This window comes from Cydia splendana, chromosome 18 (assembly GCF_910591565.1).
Source record: "Cydia splendana chromosome 18, ilCydSple1.2, whole genome shotgun sequence".
NCBI lineage: Eukaryota > Metazoa > Arthropoda > Insecta > Lepidoptera > Tortricidae > Cydia > Cydia splendana.
Window position 1 is genome coordinate 11,686,476 of NC_085977.1, and position 16,734 is coordinate 11,703,209.

General features: G+C 37.4%; 1 protein-coding gene across 3 annotated transcripts in view; it reads left to right on the forward strand.

The window, feature by feature from the left end:
- LOC134799087 (hypoxia-inducible factor 1-alpha-like) overlaps window positions 1-16,734 on the forward strand; it is a 143,211-nt gene that overhangs the window by 28,218 nt on the left and 98,259 nt on the right. For 2 of the 3 annotated variants that reach the window (XM_063771466.1, XM_063771464.1), the window contains exon 2: window positions 12,345-12,532. In XM_063771466.1, coding sequence (XP_063627536.1) covers window positions 12,345-12,532 — 188 coding nt within the window. Of the gene's footprint in view, window positions 1-11,122; window positions 11,273-12,344; window positions 12,533-16,734 lie in introns of those variants that run through there. The other variant, XM_063771465.1, reaches the window with a different exon arrangement.

The following is a 16,734-nucleotide window of genomic DNA, read 5'->3' on the forward strand; positions in this document are numbered from 1 at the left end:
TAAGTTTAATTTTACGACTTCTAGTCTCGTATTGTAGCAAATTTAGTCTACTTTAAAAACGGCTTGAAAGGTCCTATAAAAAGTTAGTAATAATCACCCAAATCTAAAAAAAAACCGAAATTTTCGGGGTTTTTACGATTTTTGACAAAGTTGCGTTCGGCGCTCGAACTCACAAACTTGGATTATTCATTGAGCCAACATCATAAACAAGTCTGCAAAATATCAGAACCGGATTTGACGCAAACGAACCCCCTTACAAAAGGCCGAAAATTACTTACCTACTTATTATTAAAGGCGATTAAATGATAACTTGATAAGCAATTGAAATAGCACCAAAGATAAGCGTCGTTGCATTTCCCTTAGCAACCAGCATTAGATTGCGTTCGTCGACTTAGCTGCAATGTATCATAATTTAACATACCTATACCTTCGAGCAACACGGAAGGGAGGCGGCATTCGCACTATTTCCCCTCTGCCTAGGTACAAGATCAACTGATCTAGCGCGGGTAATAAAACTAGTTGCGCTCGGATTTTCAACTGAGTCGAGACGCGCGGGTGAACACAGCAGCAGAAAAATGCCTAATTGCTCGGTTTTTTGTTATAAAAAGAGGTCGGGGACATCAAATTTACAAAAAGAAAGGGTTACATTTCACATGTAATTTTTTTTTTTACATATCATACGTTTAATTACATTTAAACACAATTATTATATTTTAGTCTCATGTAATTGTTGGATTTATCGATTTTGCTCGCCCAGTACAAATTGCGGATCGGTCGAGCGACAAATCCGACTTCTCATCTCTCAGAATACAATAACATACTTCGACGAAAATGTGTTAGTGTGCGTGTTGTGACACTTGTGACTCGTCCGTACACAAAAAGAGATCGAGGTTTGCAAGATTTGTCTGTGACGTGTGTCATTTTCTATGTACATATTTGTGTCGTCATTACAGATTGGATTGTGTATGTAAGTGTGTGAGAAGTGCGACTGTGTGCACCTTTCCCCCCGCGAAAAATGGCAGAAAGATTTGTACGGTGAGATATCGCTTGGGCCCCTCCCTTCCGACGTGTCGGAAGCCGGTGTTGCTCGAAAACCTATACGCATGACTTTATAAACCATTCATTTATCAACATACAGAAGATAAATTTGTTAGGTTCGAATGCAGCACCCTGAGGTCCCTGATATACGTATCATCTCATTATATCGATTTATTAGGTTAGGTTTAACCTGGTTTTTAACGAAATTACTTAGCTATTGATATTCGCTGAATACGACGCGTGCTATGACTATGACTCTATGAGTTAATGAGTATGATCGTGACACTTGATGATCATATCCAAAAAACCTTTCATATTAATTATTTAGAAAAACAAAAAATTAAACTGTCCAAAGACCATCGGATCCTAATTAATTTACAACAAAGAAACAAGTATTCATTTCCATTTGCGTTTTCCTTATTTTTTGGTCTTTACAAAAAAAACATAACGGGCAAAATGTATCTGGTTCTTTACCGTACCTACGAGGGGCGTTCAAAATATTCTCGGTATTGATATCTTACAACCTCTTCTTAAATTTCTTTCGTTACTGGCCGCTAAGGTTTATTCATTGACATTAAAAAAAAATATAATTGGAACCGAGATGTTCTTTTGTTTTTCTGCAATTGCTGAACAAACATGAACATCATGTGCGAATTGACAATGTTAACTAAATTAGAACATCAATGCGTCATAAGATTCTCGACAAAACAGGGTAAAAATCAAAAAACCATAAAAGAGGAAATGGATTGTGTTTACCGTGAGTCTGCTCCTTCTCTATCTACCATTCAAAAGTGGTCAAGCGAATTTAAACGTGGAAGGGAGAGTATTGAAGATGACCCTAGACCTGGTCGGCCTGTAGTAGCTACTTCACAAGAAAATATTGATAAAGTGGAAAAACTTATATTGGAAGATGGTCGAGTGAAGGTAAAATCTATAGCTCAAGTAACCAATCTTTCTATTGGTATCGTACATGATATTATCCATGACCATCTTAATATGTCAAAAGTAAGTGCAAGATGGGTTCCGCGAATGCTGACTCGGCTTCAAAAAGACATGCGTGTAGCGTGTTGTTCCGATGTTATTGACCTGTGCGGTGAAAATCCTAATGAGGTGCTGCAAAGAATAGTTACTGGAGATGAAACCTGGGTTCATCATTATGACCCAGAGAGTAAACAAGAGTCCATGCAGTGGCACATTAAGGGTTCAGCTCATCCCAAAAAGTTCAAGGTCGTCCCTTCAGCTGGCAAGGTCATGGCCACGATATTTTGGGATTGTGAAGGAATATTACTAATCGATTATAAAGAAAAAGGTGTAAATATCACACGACAGTACTACGCTAACATTCTACGTCAATTAAAGGATGCAATCAAAGAAAAGAGGCGAGGAAAGTTAATCAAAGGTGTTCTGCTTCTGTGTGACAACGCCCCCGTCCATACTGCTCATATTGCCAAGGCAGCTATTGTTGAATGTGGGTTTGAAACTGTTACTCACCCACCGTATAGTCCGGACTTAGCCCCCAGCGACTTCTTTTTGTTCCCCAATCTTAAAAAGGATCTGCGTGGAATTTTTTTTTCTGACGATGAAGCATTGAAGGCTGCAGTGGAGGAGCATTTTTACACCAAAGATAAAAAATATTTTTATGAGGGATTAAAAAAAAAAATTGATCGATCTTTTAAGGGGATTAACATAGGGGGGGAGTATATTGAAAAATAAAAATATCAAACTTTTCGTACTTGTTTGTTTTCATTCTCATACCGAGAATATTTTGAACACCCCTCGTAAGTAGGTATACAAATTCAGAAATTTTATTGGTATGTGGACTGGTTATATCAGTTTTTAGGGTTCCGTAGCCAAATGGCAAAAAAACGGAACCCTTATGGATTCGTCATGTCTGTCTGTCTGTCTGTCCGTCCGTATGTCACAGCTACGTTATTCCGAAACTATATTTATTGCACAAACGGGTCTACCGCGATATAATTTCATTGTTTTTACCGTGCCGGCGTGGACAATAAACATTAAACTTTAACGGGTAGCTGCAATTTCTTTGTCTACCCCAAACATTTTTATAAACTAATTTCGGGTAGTTTAGTGGTGTTTTATTAATATCTCTGTTGACATTTGTTGGGACGTCAGTCTTTCCGTGACCACAGCTGGTGCAACTCAGCCGAAACGTCGGAATTAAAGGTAAAAACAATGAAATTATATCGTGGTAGACCCGTTTGTGCAATTAAATATGTGTACAAAACGCGAGAGTTTAAAGTGTTATATTCCGAAACTATATTAAGAATACTGTTGAAACTTGGTAAGTAGATGTATTCTGTGAACCGCATTAAGATTTTCATTTTCACACAAAAATAGAAAAAAGAACCAATAAATTTTGGGGGTTCCCCATACTTAGAACTCAAAAAAAATTATTTCTTCAAACCCATATGTGTGGGGTATCTAATTTCGTTTAAATGTCGAGAGACACTTCCAAAGTGGTAAAATGTGTGTCCCCCCCCCCTGTAACTTCTAAAATAAGAGAATGATAAAACTAAAAAAAATATATGATGTACATTATTACCATGCAAACTTCGACCGAAAATTGGTTTGTAGCTGCTTTGTTACTGCACACGGTTGTATGGGGACCTTGCACTTTGAGACTATGCGCTGAAAGTTGGCACAGTTGATTCTTAGCTGGTCTTGAGCAGATACAGACCGGGAGACCTCGAGAGCCACGTCTCATTTAGTGGGGGGGGGGGGGGGAAGTTCGACGCCGCCGCGCTTCACTTGGAGCAACATTTCTCTAAAACTATACCTATTAGGGAATGTAATATATCATTTTCGGATAAATTAAGGATGAGGAATCTAGTTTTGGAACAAAAACAATGCACTTTCTAACAAAAAAAAAGCATAAAGTAGAAAAGACTAAAAAACGTATTTTTGATTTTTTCATAATTACCAATTTTTTTTTAAAGTATAGCAGGAATCTGAAAACAAAAAATACAGTCGTAAAGCTACACTTATTACGTTTAAGAAAATATATAGTTTAATATACAAAACTGTTGATAAATGGGAGATAAAAAATAATATTAAGCGTGGGTCAGAGTGATCTCAATACAAAATATGATGAATGTGGGAAAGTTACTTATAATTTGTTCTACAATCGTTTATTTTTCTTGTTTTTCGTAAATAACTCGTAAACGGTAGCCCACAGCAAAAAAATATCTTTTACGTAAATAATCTGTTTCAGATTTCTTATAAAATAAGTACTACTGTTTTTCGGTACCATCAATATTAAAAAAATATTGAAGGGAGAAAATAAATACTTAGGTCCCCTTTTTTAGTAATTCGTAAATAACTCGTAAACGAAGGCCAATAGCAAAACAATTTTTAGTACATGAATAATTTTCATAAAATTTCCTACAAAAAAGGTCATTCGAACTTTTTCGCTAGGATCAATATTAAAAACGATATTAAAGAGAGAAAATAAATTCTAAGGTCCCCTTTTTAAATATTGATCCTAGCGAAAAAGTTTGAATAACCTTTTTTGTAGGAAATTTTATGCTAATTATTCTTGTGTTAAAATATTTTTTGCTATTGGACATCCTTTACGAGTTATTTACGAATGACTAAAAAAGAGGACCTTAGTATTTATTTTCTCCCTTCAATATTTTTTTTAATATTGACCTTAGCGAAAAAAAGGAGCACTTATTTTATAAGAAATCTGAAACAGATTATTTACGTAAAAGATATTTTTTTGCTGTGGGCTACCGTTTACGAGTTATTTACGAAATTATTAAAAAATAAACGATTGTAGAACAAATTATAAGTAACTTTCCCACATTCATAATATTATGTATTGAGATCACTCTGGCCCACGCTTAATATTATTTTTTATCTCCCATTTATCAACAGTTTTGTATATTAACCTATATATTTTCTTAAACGTAATAAGTGTAACTTTACGACTGTATTTTTTGTTTTCAGATTCCTGCTATACTTTAAAAAAAATTGGTAATTATGAAAAAATCAAAAATACGTTTTTTAGTCTTTTCTACTTTATGCTTTTTTTTTGTTAGAAAGTGCATTGTTTTTGTTCCAAAACTAGATTCCTCATCCTTAATTTATCCGAAAATGATATATTACATTCCCTAATAGGTATAGTTTTAGAGAAATGTTGCTCCAAGTGAAGCGCGGCGGCGTCGAACTTCCCCCCCTCCCCCCCACTAAATGAGACGTGGCTCTCGAGGTCTCCCGGTCTGTATCTGCTCATGACCAGCTAAGAATCAACTGTGCCAAGTTTCAGCGCATAGTCACAAAGTGCAAGGTGTCGTGCACTAACAAACTAGCTATTTGAACGAGATCTAGTAAGTAGTTTTTTTTAATACGTCATAAATCGTAAACCGCTTTTATTATGTTACTTGCTGCTACCTACTGAACCCTTCATGGGCGAGTCCGACTCGCACTTGGCCGCTTTTTTAAAACTGGAAATCGTGTTGCCTTATACTTGACCAGAAAAAAACTGCGCAAAGTGCGAAAATTTTGAGTGACCAAGAACGAAAATAATTGTGTGAAAAAGTATTTTTTATCTTATTATATACATATAGGTAATCAATACGGATGTATTGTTTATATATAATTATAACTATATCCGGTAGTCCGGCACATTGACGAGCAATATGTGTGTAGTTACGACAATATTATTTGTATGTACAAGTTGACCAAGCGGACCCCAGGCTCCCATGAGCCGTGACAAAATGCCGGGACAACGCGAGGAAGATGATGAAGTTGACCAACTGGCAACTGACAGATATTGTTTCTAATAAAGAAAGTTTAGTGGCAGATTGGCGCCATAACCATTACGGAATGATTACATGCCAACTCTTATATATAGGTTCAAAAAAATATCAGTAGGTAAAAATTGTATAAATACAGAATAATCTGTATTCATGGCAACACTTATAATACTGGATGCGTCAGAAGTCAGAACTAATTGCAGTTATCGATATTCCTCCCCCATTCGGATTTTAAACGGCGGTCGATTTTTCCTCAATGCATTTCGTTTGCAGCGCTATCTCCGTCCTTATCGCTACTAGCGCCGAAACTCGTTTTTCTTTTAGACACGATCTGTGTTTATTAGTTTGCGTTCTACTTTTGACATGTTGGTCCACAAAAGTTCTATTGTTGTAGTGCTCTAATTACTAGCTAGCACAAGACCTAGCTGACCGATATTAGTATTTTTAACTGGGGGACTTACAATGTTCTGTGTTTTTTCTCATGAAATTCTTTTGTTTTTTTTTTCAACGCGATATCTACTACTGGATTAAATTTTGTTTACGTTTCTATTTATATTTTTTATAACACGTCTTCCACAAGTACTTTTAAACGTAAAAAACTAAAGTCTTTAAACATTGTGTTGACGTCAATCTATCTCAACAACCAATCAGATCCTTTCATTGTGAATTTATTGTCTCACCTAATCTTAACTATATCGTAATTTAATGTCAGTCATACTTAACTAGTTTAGTTCGCCAAACAAAATGTAGGAAATAACATATTTTTGTAACCAGTTTACGATTTCCGTAAAAAAAATGTTTTTAATTAATTGAATTGATATGATTTGCGTTTGCGAAATTAACATTTTAAAGGCCAAATCGATATTTTTCTGGCCTATTTTATCGATAGAATTATTATTTGTTGTAAACCTTTTAGGCAACCATACAGTTACTTTATTTTTTCGCATGTAGGTACAAAGGTACATTATTTAGTAATTTACTTTTTCTATTATCCTGATGAAATGCACTTCGGGTAGACTGAATGTATTGATCGCGATGTTGCCAAGTGTACGATCGTTGTGGTTCAAATAACTTTAAAGACCTCTTTAAAGACCTCTTATAACTACATGTCATGAAAAGACGAAGGATAAATGTAGCTTTTTTGCAGGAAACAAAGTGGAAGGGTGCGAGGGCTAGAGAGATTGGAGAAGGATATAAGTTTTACTACTGTGGGAGTGACGGCAGACGAAATGGTGTTGGTATAGCACTCGATCGTCATTTGAAACAGAATGTCACAAATGTTGACAGGAAGAGCGATAGAATCATCGCTATGAAAGTGATGTTAGAAAACATCACACTCAATTTAATAAGTGTGTATGCTCCCCAGAGTGGATGTGACGATGTAGCGAAAGAGAAGTTTTGGGAGGATTTTGACGCAGTGACCATGACTATACCAGCAAATGAGGAGATATATGTGGGAGGGGATTTTAATGGACATGTTGGAAGAATGAATGTGGGGTATGAAAGAGTGCATGGGGGTTTCGGTTTCGGAATACGTAATACGCAGGGTGAAGCATTGCTACAAGCAGCTACTGCCTTGGACATGGCAATCGCCAATACCTGGTTCCAAAAAAAGGATGATCACCTGATAACCTACAAAAGTGGCAATCACACCACGCAGATTGATTATTTCCTTGTGAAGCGAAATAAGATCAACTGCATCAAAGACACAAAAATAATACCAGGAGAACACCTTACTTCACAGCACAGGCTGCTTGTAATCGATGTGAACATTAAAGTCCAGTCTCGTATGAGAACCGAACGGCCCCCTGCAAAGATAAGATGGCATATGCTAGAGAAGAATGAATGTGCTATAAAATTTAAAGAACGTGTAATAGATAAAATGATAGAAATGAAAGGAATGGAAGGATTGAATGCAAACGAATGTTGGAACGAGATGGCAAATTGTATACGGAGAGTAGCAAAAGATGTATTGGGAGAGTCGAAAGGGAAAGGTGTGATAGATAAGGAAACGTGGTGGTGGAATGAGGAGGTGCAGGAAGTATTAAAGAAAAAGAAGCAGGCATTTAAAGAATGGCAAAGTGTTGAAACTGGGCAGGAAATTGAGAAGGAAATAAAGAGGACAGAATATAAAGAATGTAAGAAGAAAGCAAAGCGTGCAGTTGCTATAGCCAGAACAGCAGCACAGGACCATTTGTACGAGTCTTTAGATAGTCCTAAAGGCGAAAAGCAGCTGTACCGCCTAGACAAAGCGAGAGAAAGAAGTTCCCGGGATATGTCTCATATAAAATGTGTGAAAAATGATGCAGGTAAGGTGATTACGAAAGACGAAGCGATAAAAGAACGTTGGAAAGTCTACTTCGAAAGGTTGATGAATGAGGAAAATGAATTGGAACAGGGTACTACAGCACAGGATGATAAATATGGGTGCAGTGAAAGAAATATGTATGGACGAAGTAAGAACGGCTGTGAGAAGTATGAAAAATGGGAAATCTGTAGGACCAGATGATATACCAGGAGAGGTATGGAAGTTACTGCGTGAGGATGGATGTAAGTGGCTGACTTTGTTCTTCAATAAGTTGTTGCATGAAGAAACCATTCCCGACGAATGGTGCGACAGTTTGCTGGTGCCCATTTTTAAAAACAAAGGGGATGTACAGGAATGCAACAACTATAGAGGAATAAAACTCATGTCACATAGCATGAAAGTATGGGAAAAAGTGATAGAGAGACGCCTGAGAGATGAGAGTGATATAACACAAAACCAGTTCGGGTTTATGCCGGGGAGAGGTACAACAGACGCCATTTTTGCACTTCGCCATCTGTGCGAAAAATACAGACATGCCAAAAAGAACCTGCATATGGTGTTTGTTGACCTCGAAAAAGCATACGACCGAGTACCCCGAGAGGTTTTGTGGTGGGCTCTGAAAGAGAAATGCGTGCCTGGGAAGTATGTAGAGCTAATCCGGTCAATGTACAACCGATGTTGTACACGCGTCCGGTCAGCTGCTGGCACCACCGACAAGTTCAGTGTCACGGTAGGCTTGCACCAGGGATCGGCTTTAAGCCCTTACCTCTTCCTGCTTGTTATGGACGCTCTGTCGTCGGACATACAGGAGGAGGCACCCTGGTGTATGCTGTTTGCCGATGACATTGTGCTTGTTGGTGAAAACGAACTCGAGGTGCAGAGCAGACTTGCGAAATGGCGGCAAATTGGAGAATGTTGGCCTGAAGATCAGCAGATCTAAAACAGAACACATGTTCTGCGATTTTGGCGGTCTCTCCAGTTTTGCTGCCATAGAACTCGACGGCGTTACATTGCCGGTCTGCTCCGACTTTAAGTACCTCGGTTCGCTCGTACAGTGCGATGGCGATATTGACCGTGACGTTAAAAACCGGATTAGCACAGGATGGATGAAATGGCGACAGGTCACGGGAACCATTTGCGACGCCCGAATGCCTCTTCGGTTGAAGGGTAAAATTTATAAATCAGTCATAAGACCTGTCGTCATGTATGGATCAGAGTGTTGGGCCCTAAAGGTGACGGATGAAAAGAGATTGCATGTAGCGGAGATGCGAATGTTAAGATGGATGTGTGGCGTGACGAGAATGGATAGGATAAGGAATGAGTATATAAGAGGAAGCCTGAAAGTTGCACCCATAACAGAAAAAGTAAGGGCAAATCGCCTAGCATGGTACGGGCATGTGATGCGGAGGGATGAAAGTCATGTGACGAGAAAGGTATTACGAATGAATGTGGAGGGAAGTACGAGGAAAGGAAAACCGAGGAAAAGGTGGATGGACTGTGTGAGAGATGATATGAAACGAACGCAAGTGAATGATGAAATGACGGGCGACAGAGAGGTGTGGAAGAGAAAGACATGCTGCGCCGACCCCAAGTGAATGGGACAAGGGCAAGAGAATGATGATGACCTCTTATAACTACACTTATGAACAACGTTCCTACTTCGTTCGTCTTTTAAGGCCGAGAAGACATCAACTCAAAATAGTGCAAATAACATTAAATATTAATTAAAGCCTCGTTAATTGGTATTCTTTGTCATTGCGCGTTTGACAAATTTCTGTTTACTTAGGTTTCAAAACATTACTTTGTTTATTCACTTAGCGATTTAGCGGTGGATTTCTAGCACTATTAGGTATACTTCTATTTCAGTTGACTTGCTTTTTCTCTAATGACTAATTCAATTAACTCATTGCGTAAACTTGTCTCAGCCTGGGTCAGCGAAATACAAGACCTTACGAGGCTCGTCTTCATATCAAACCTACCTGTATTACTGGTATATTGACGTATATCTAAAGACGCGCCTTACGGGCACTAAAAATGGTACTAGTTCAGCTGTTTCACTTACGAATTCGAGCCAATGATGACGAGCGAATCGCGCGCGTGATGTGAACTCATCAACCAATCGCGTTGTAGCGGTGGCACATCGCTGTACTGTCCCCATTCATGCCCTATTCTTATTGCCCGTAAGGCCAGTCCTTAAAATATACGTCAATGTACTAGTATTACTACTAATTAGTTGATGTTTAACATTTGAAGGGCCGTTCACGTTCATTCCTAAAGTTACAACCTTAAATGTATGTCATCTTAGTCATATATTTATATTAGAACTAGCACATAATTTAATTTTCTCAGTTTTACAAAATTTCAGTTATGTTTAGTTCCTTTTTTTTTTAAATTAAATAATATGGTTTGTCATTTCCTTTAAATGAAAGTAATATGTCATCGTCGTAAGTAAATGTTACTTCGATCGTACTGTCCTTCCATGTCTTGACATCAAATTAATTTGATATGACGGTCACGTCAGGCTCGTCGTGCGTCAATACATTTAATGCGATGTCCCATTTGAATTATGTTTCATCAGTATTTTTGTTATCATTGTTGCGGTACACCACAAAACTTTTATAGCCTTCTTGTCTTTACTTTTGTCTTAAGCCTATTTGTTTTAGGCTTAGGACTTTAACACGATTTTACCGCTTAACTTTTCTATCTCTCGGCAAATACTACTAAGTATATTGTACTTGAAATAAACGCCACTTGATTTATTATCAGGAACGTTTGAAATCTGTCAACAACATTTATTGTGTCAATACTTTATCTTGTAAAACAAAAATGGGCGCCAGTGGTAGACATCGCTGTTCAAACCTGTTACTTGGCCATAGGAATTTATTTACTAAATGATTCGATCCTTAGTACTGTTTGGAGCTCGCGATAAATAGCTGTGCGCTTGCACTTAATGACATATTAATGGTATATAGTTTGTCATTACTAATTCCATCAGTCTTGTTACTGATTCGGAGTAAAAGTGTCCCGTGTCAATTTAATTACACTTGAAGATATTGAAGAACAAATGATAAATTGTTGTAAAAATGTGTTTACCCGGTGCAACTGCGTTTTTGGAGAAAGAAACTAAACTTCAGTCTATATCGAAAAGGTTAGTTAGTTGTAAACACATACATTTATTCCTGTAGCACTAAGCTTTAGCTGTAAACTTAGTTACTAATCTTTGTTTGTAATAGGTCGATCTCCGTAACACTTTCTCCTGAGAATTGAGAGTATGAGTCGAAGTATGATGTAAAAATAAAAAATAAATAAACCCTGTTGGTACAGTTTTTTGTTTTGCCAAACTGCAGGACAGTTTGTTGTAGGGTATAGTGACATTTCTATCAATCTGCCATTAATATTGACCCATTATATCATGCCGTACAGGCGTAACGCTTAAAGGATACAATAATAAAGCTATATACCCAGGAAGGGTTAGTAGATTTCTTAAATGTTTGTTAACATGTTGGGTGAGAGTATACCCATAAAGCTTGACGAGAAACGAAGTCGGCTAAGGACATTCGTGTATTTTTAGAGAAAATTTAACGTTCATGACAAAGAACTTATTGGTTGTTGACCTCGTTATTGAAGTCATGTGGCAATCTGAATCTCGCCCAATTTAGCCAACTTTTGTAATTTGTACTTTCTTGGCTGCTTGTTTAAACTTACATAAAGCTAACATTAAGTATGGCGTAGTTATTCTAAAATTACAGCAATTACAAGATTAAATTAATCAGTCTTGTTATCATTTAGTATGATGATCATGATTTTATATCAAAAAGGATAAATGTTTGGAACTGAGTCCATTGCTAGAATCTGGTTGCCATGTTAATGCTCATATGTATTATTAGAATAAATATTAAGTCATAAGTCAGAAAGTTATCTCATATTAAAGTGTGAAGATTTTGTGTATATAAAACTGTGTGATAATGATTTATTTATTATGTATCACTACACCTTATACATAAAACAAAGTCCCCCGCCGCGTCTGTCTGTTTGTGTGTAGGTATGTATATTCGCGATAAACTTGAAAACAACTGAACAGATTTTCATGCGGTTTTAACCTATCAATAGAAATATCGGGTCGATAGTATCTACCTAAAAGTCCTCCAAAATTATAATATGATGTTTCCGTACAGGTATGAGTTAGTGATGAAAATAACCAATCGCTATTTTTTTTCCAGGAACAATGAGAAACGCAAGGAGAAATCCCGCGTCGCGGCAAGATGTCGCCGCACGAAGGAGATGCAGATCTTCTCGGAGCTGATGGAACAGCTGCCCGCCAAGAAGGAGGAGGTGGAACAGCTCGACAAGGCCTCCGTGATGCGTCTCGCTATATCCTACCTCAGGGCCCGCGACGTAGTTTCACTGCGTAAGTATTATTAATTAATAAGTTCTCGGAGATAATGGAATAGCTGTCGGCAAATAAGGTGGTGGAACACCTCGACAAGGCAACCGTGATGCGTCTCGCTATAACCGCAGGCCCCGCGACGACGTTTCACTTCGTATGTTCCTTTATATACCTGAATTTGAAAGGACTACACGTGACTAGCTTAAAATAGGTATATATCATCTGATTAGGTTATTTAATAATGTTGATATTTTATTACATAATTCTATAAGCAATTTTAAATAATAATAATTTTTAGTCACTTATATGTAATGGAAGGTCAGCTGTGAGATTGATGATAAACTGTGTTCAAGAGTTATTTTATCGTGTTTAATATGACATGGACACCATATTTATCAAATAAGCCTCTCAATTAGTTATGGAACTACTTATCATACACAAATCGATTCAGTCCCACATTTCGGTACCTACCGAAGGCTTTTGTTCAATGACCTTTTATTTATGTAGACGTGTGACGTTCATAGTTGACAAAACTAAAAATTGATCCAACGATTTTGACAACTTGACAGGTTGGCGTCACCCATACGCCTAACTAAATATAGGTTCCGGAACCTATATTTAATGGCTCACGATCGTGCGCCTGGTACCATATCTACCTCAATTTACTTAGATCTATGCTTTTGTTGTGGATATTAGACAACGATTCATAATGACCAAGCGCAATACCTATACCATCGCCCACATTGTTAACTGTACATCAGTGGCCTTATGCCTTATGTAATAATGTCCAACGATGTACTATACAGTTAGTAGTGTTGCTGTTTGTACCTAGGTATATTGAGTTTGCTCATTTCATCTCAGCTCAGTTCTATGTTCTAATAATATGTTATTATGTATGTAATTATTAATGTAACGGTGCGTGTAACGAAACGTTACACTACCACATTTCCTATTGCTACTGGCACATCCAAATTCTAAATTCCCTTTTTAAATTTAAATCCTTCTTCAAATTCCATTCAATGATTTTATTTTCAGTTCCATCACATACTCCGATCGATCAACAACAACTTTATTCTAACAGACTGTACCCCTTAAGTTGCTAAATACGACCTAAAGCCTTAAAACTGTGATTTTATTAAGTGAAACGTTTACATAAGTGCTGTGCGGTACTAAGTGCTCGTCTAGTGGCCCTGCACACCTCCCAGATACCTACATTATCATCAAGGCACATATTGTAAGTCATATTAACTTCTAACCTTCTATAAGTAAATTACAAAAGTATTTTTATACATATCTGTTAACACGTAACCTGTATTGTTACAGGTGCCTTTTTATTAAATTAAATAAATACCCATCATCGCCCTGGATCCTGCCTTTGATTTACCATCATCCCGGTGAGGCTCCCATCAGCTGCCCCCTCACAATTAATTTAATACTTAGGGTGTCATGTTTGCTCATATGTCACACCACTTTATAAATTCTTGCACAATGCACAACGCATCAAATGCGGATATTTATTCATAATATTTATTATAAAAAGTAGGTATGTTATTAGGGTTCCGTACCCAAAAGGTAAAACGGGACCCTATTACTAAGACTTCGCTGTCCGTCCGTCCGTCCGTCCGTCCGTCCGTCCGTCCGTCTGTCTGTCACCAGGCTGTATCTCACGAACCGTGATAGCTAGACAGTTGAAATTTTCACAGATGATGTATTTCTGTTGCCGCTATAACAACAAATACTAAAAACAGAATAAAATAAAGATTTAAATGGGGCTCCCATACAACAAACGTGATTTTTGACCAAAGTTAAGCAACGTCGGGCGTGGTCAGTACTTGGATGGGTGACCGTTTATTTTTTTGCATTTTTTTCCGTTTTTTTTTTCATTATGGTACGGAACCCTTCGTGCGCGAGTCCTACTCGCACTTGCCCGGTTTTTATTTTCAAATGTGTGCATATAATTAATAAATGCATACATTTGAAAATAAAGTTGTACTTCCATCACTTCGCTTAAGGAAATTCGACACAACTTTGTTTTGACGCATTCTTCATAAAATGAATAAATCTATAAACGAATTTACATACCGAGTGTTTATCACCAACGACGAGTAAATAAATGTTGAACAATTACAAAATAAATATAACTTTGACCTGTTGCCGGTGCGTGAAATTTTCGCAAAAGAAGCTCTCTCTCTCTCAGAAATCTTTCCCATGATGCTGTGTATGAAGACCGAAGTCCAATTGGACTGATTACGTTATTCCGTATAACTTGCTCATCTGTTTGATAGAACAGTTTTTTTTACATTTTCAATGTTGAACCAGTTTACGGTACTACAAAGCAATTAATTGGGTCGAAGCGATATAAGACTCCATATAAATTCTTACAAAACCAGCCTGGAGGTAATAAATATGTCATGAATGATATTTTTGCACAATTTAATGGTTTTGTTTATTAAACCTTTTGTTTCAATCACTACACCTTATAAAAAAAAAGTCCCAATAAAAAAAAAGATTTTTATGCGGTTCCCCCATCAATAGAGTGATTCTTGAGGAAGGTTTAGGTGTATAATTTGCTAACCCGTGCGAATCGTACGTCGGAAAACTATCGAGAAATTTGATTTCTGTGCCACTTCGTTCCAACAAAGCAAACCTCACGGAAAACATATTTTTTGACTGTAGGTACCATCGCTCACCTTAGGTATGCCTTTTGTAATAAGATACACCGATATACAGTTAGGTGTGGTTGTGTATTTTATATTAACAAGGGAATTTAATACACCGTATTTTTCTTGAACTCCGTTAATTTCAATGGTGCATTCCTGAGCTTAAAGTTGATTTCTCAAAGACAACCGGTTAATTAACTCGATTTTGAAGATAATCAATAATTTAATTGTATCTGATAAGGCCCTTACGCCCTTACGAGCGTGTACACTTGATTACTATTTAGTACTCGTACGTTTGCTGCTAAACGCAAGCACTCTCTCGGACTATATCGGTCATATCGGTGTTCTAAATGACATTGATATGTCAATTGGAAAATTAACCGTGCCATGTAGTTTCCTTAAAAGTAATTAGATGTAGGAGGTACTTAGTCATACGCTGAAGTTAACGGAATTAAATAAATACACTGTATAAATGACATGAAATTCTATAAAAATATCACATAAAAAACATGCATGTTGCAACTCTACAGCCCTTGAACGGAGGCCCTTTCAATGCTGGTACTGAATTCGCACTGGACCGCAAATTTCCGTCTTATTTGTAACGCTGGCACGCGCCTCATCGCGCGTCTAACCACAATGACGTCGGTGTCTGAACTCGTAGGATAGGGAAAAAATAACGTCACATGTGAATAGATGGCTAATAGTCGTTTCCGACGTTATATTTCTAAATAAATCGCTTTAAGCTCGATTGACATATGAAAGGGCTCAAGCAAGGCGAGACCATGTAATGTAACGCGGATACTACAGCTTTCCCTACTGTGATTTGAAATGCCATACCCCTTAAACGTCTCAAAGAATAAGGCAATTTAGCACTGGACTGCCCAATAGTTCTACGCAGCGTAGCAGTTGCTATAAACGTTCTACTAGAAAATCACTCCGCAAATTCTTTACCAATAGCCTGAAATATGTGGTGGACCTAATTCTAATTTCTTAGTCATCAACGTATTTTCTGGATTGTCTATTATTAACATTTTACCCTGGTATGTACTGTTTATGTTACGAATGATTTTCCATGAATTGCAATTATTCAATAGTTAATAGACAATGACAACTAGTCACGCGGTACTATACTTACCAATTAACTTAAGCCTCCTTACATCGCTCTTCTAAGAAACGCATTTTTTCCGCGTATTAGAGAATGCAAAGGTCGCAAAGGCAATACTTAGGTAAGTACTAGATTGGACATGGGTTTTCTGGCAGAACCACAAATGTTAGAGCGTTGGGAATTATATGGCTTCTTTAAAATACAAACTAAAAGTAGGTATGTTAGTATGTATGTAGGGTTACCAGATTAAGCGCTGGTGGCCTAGCGGTAAGAGCGTGCGACTTGCAATCCGGAGGTCGCGGGTTCAAACCCCGGCTCGTACCAATGAGTTTTTCGGAACTTATGTACGAAATATCATTTGATATTTACCAGTCGCTTTTCGGTGAAGGAAAACATCGTGAGGAAACCGGACTAATCCCAATAAGGCCTAGTTTCCCCTCTGGGTTGGAAGGTCAGAT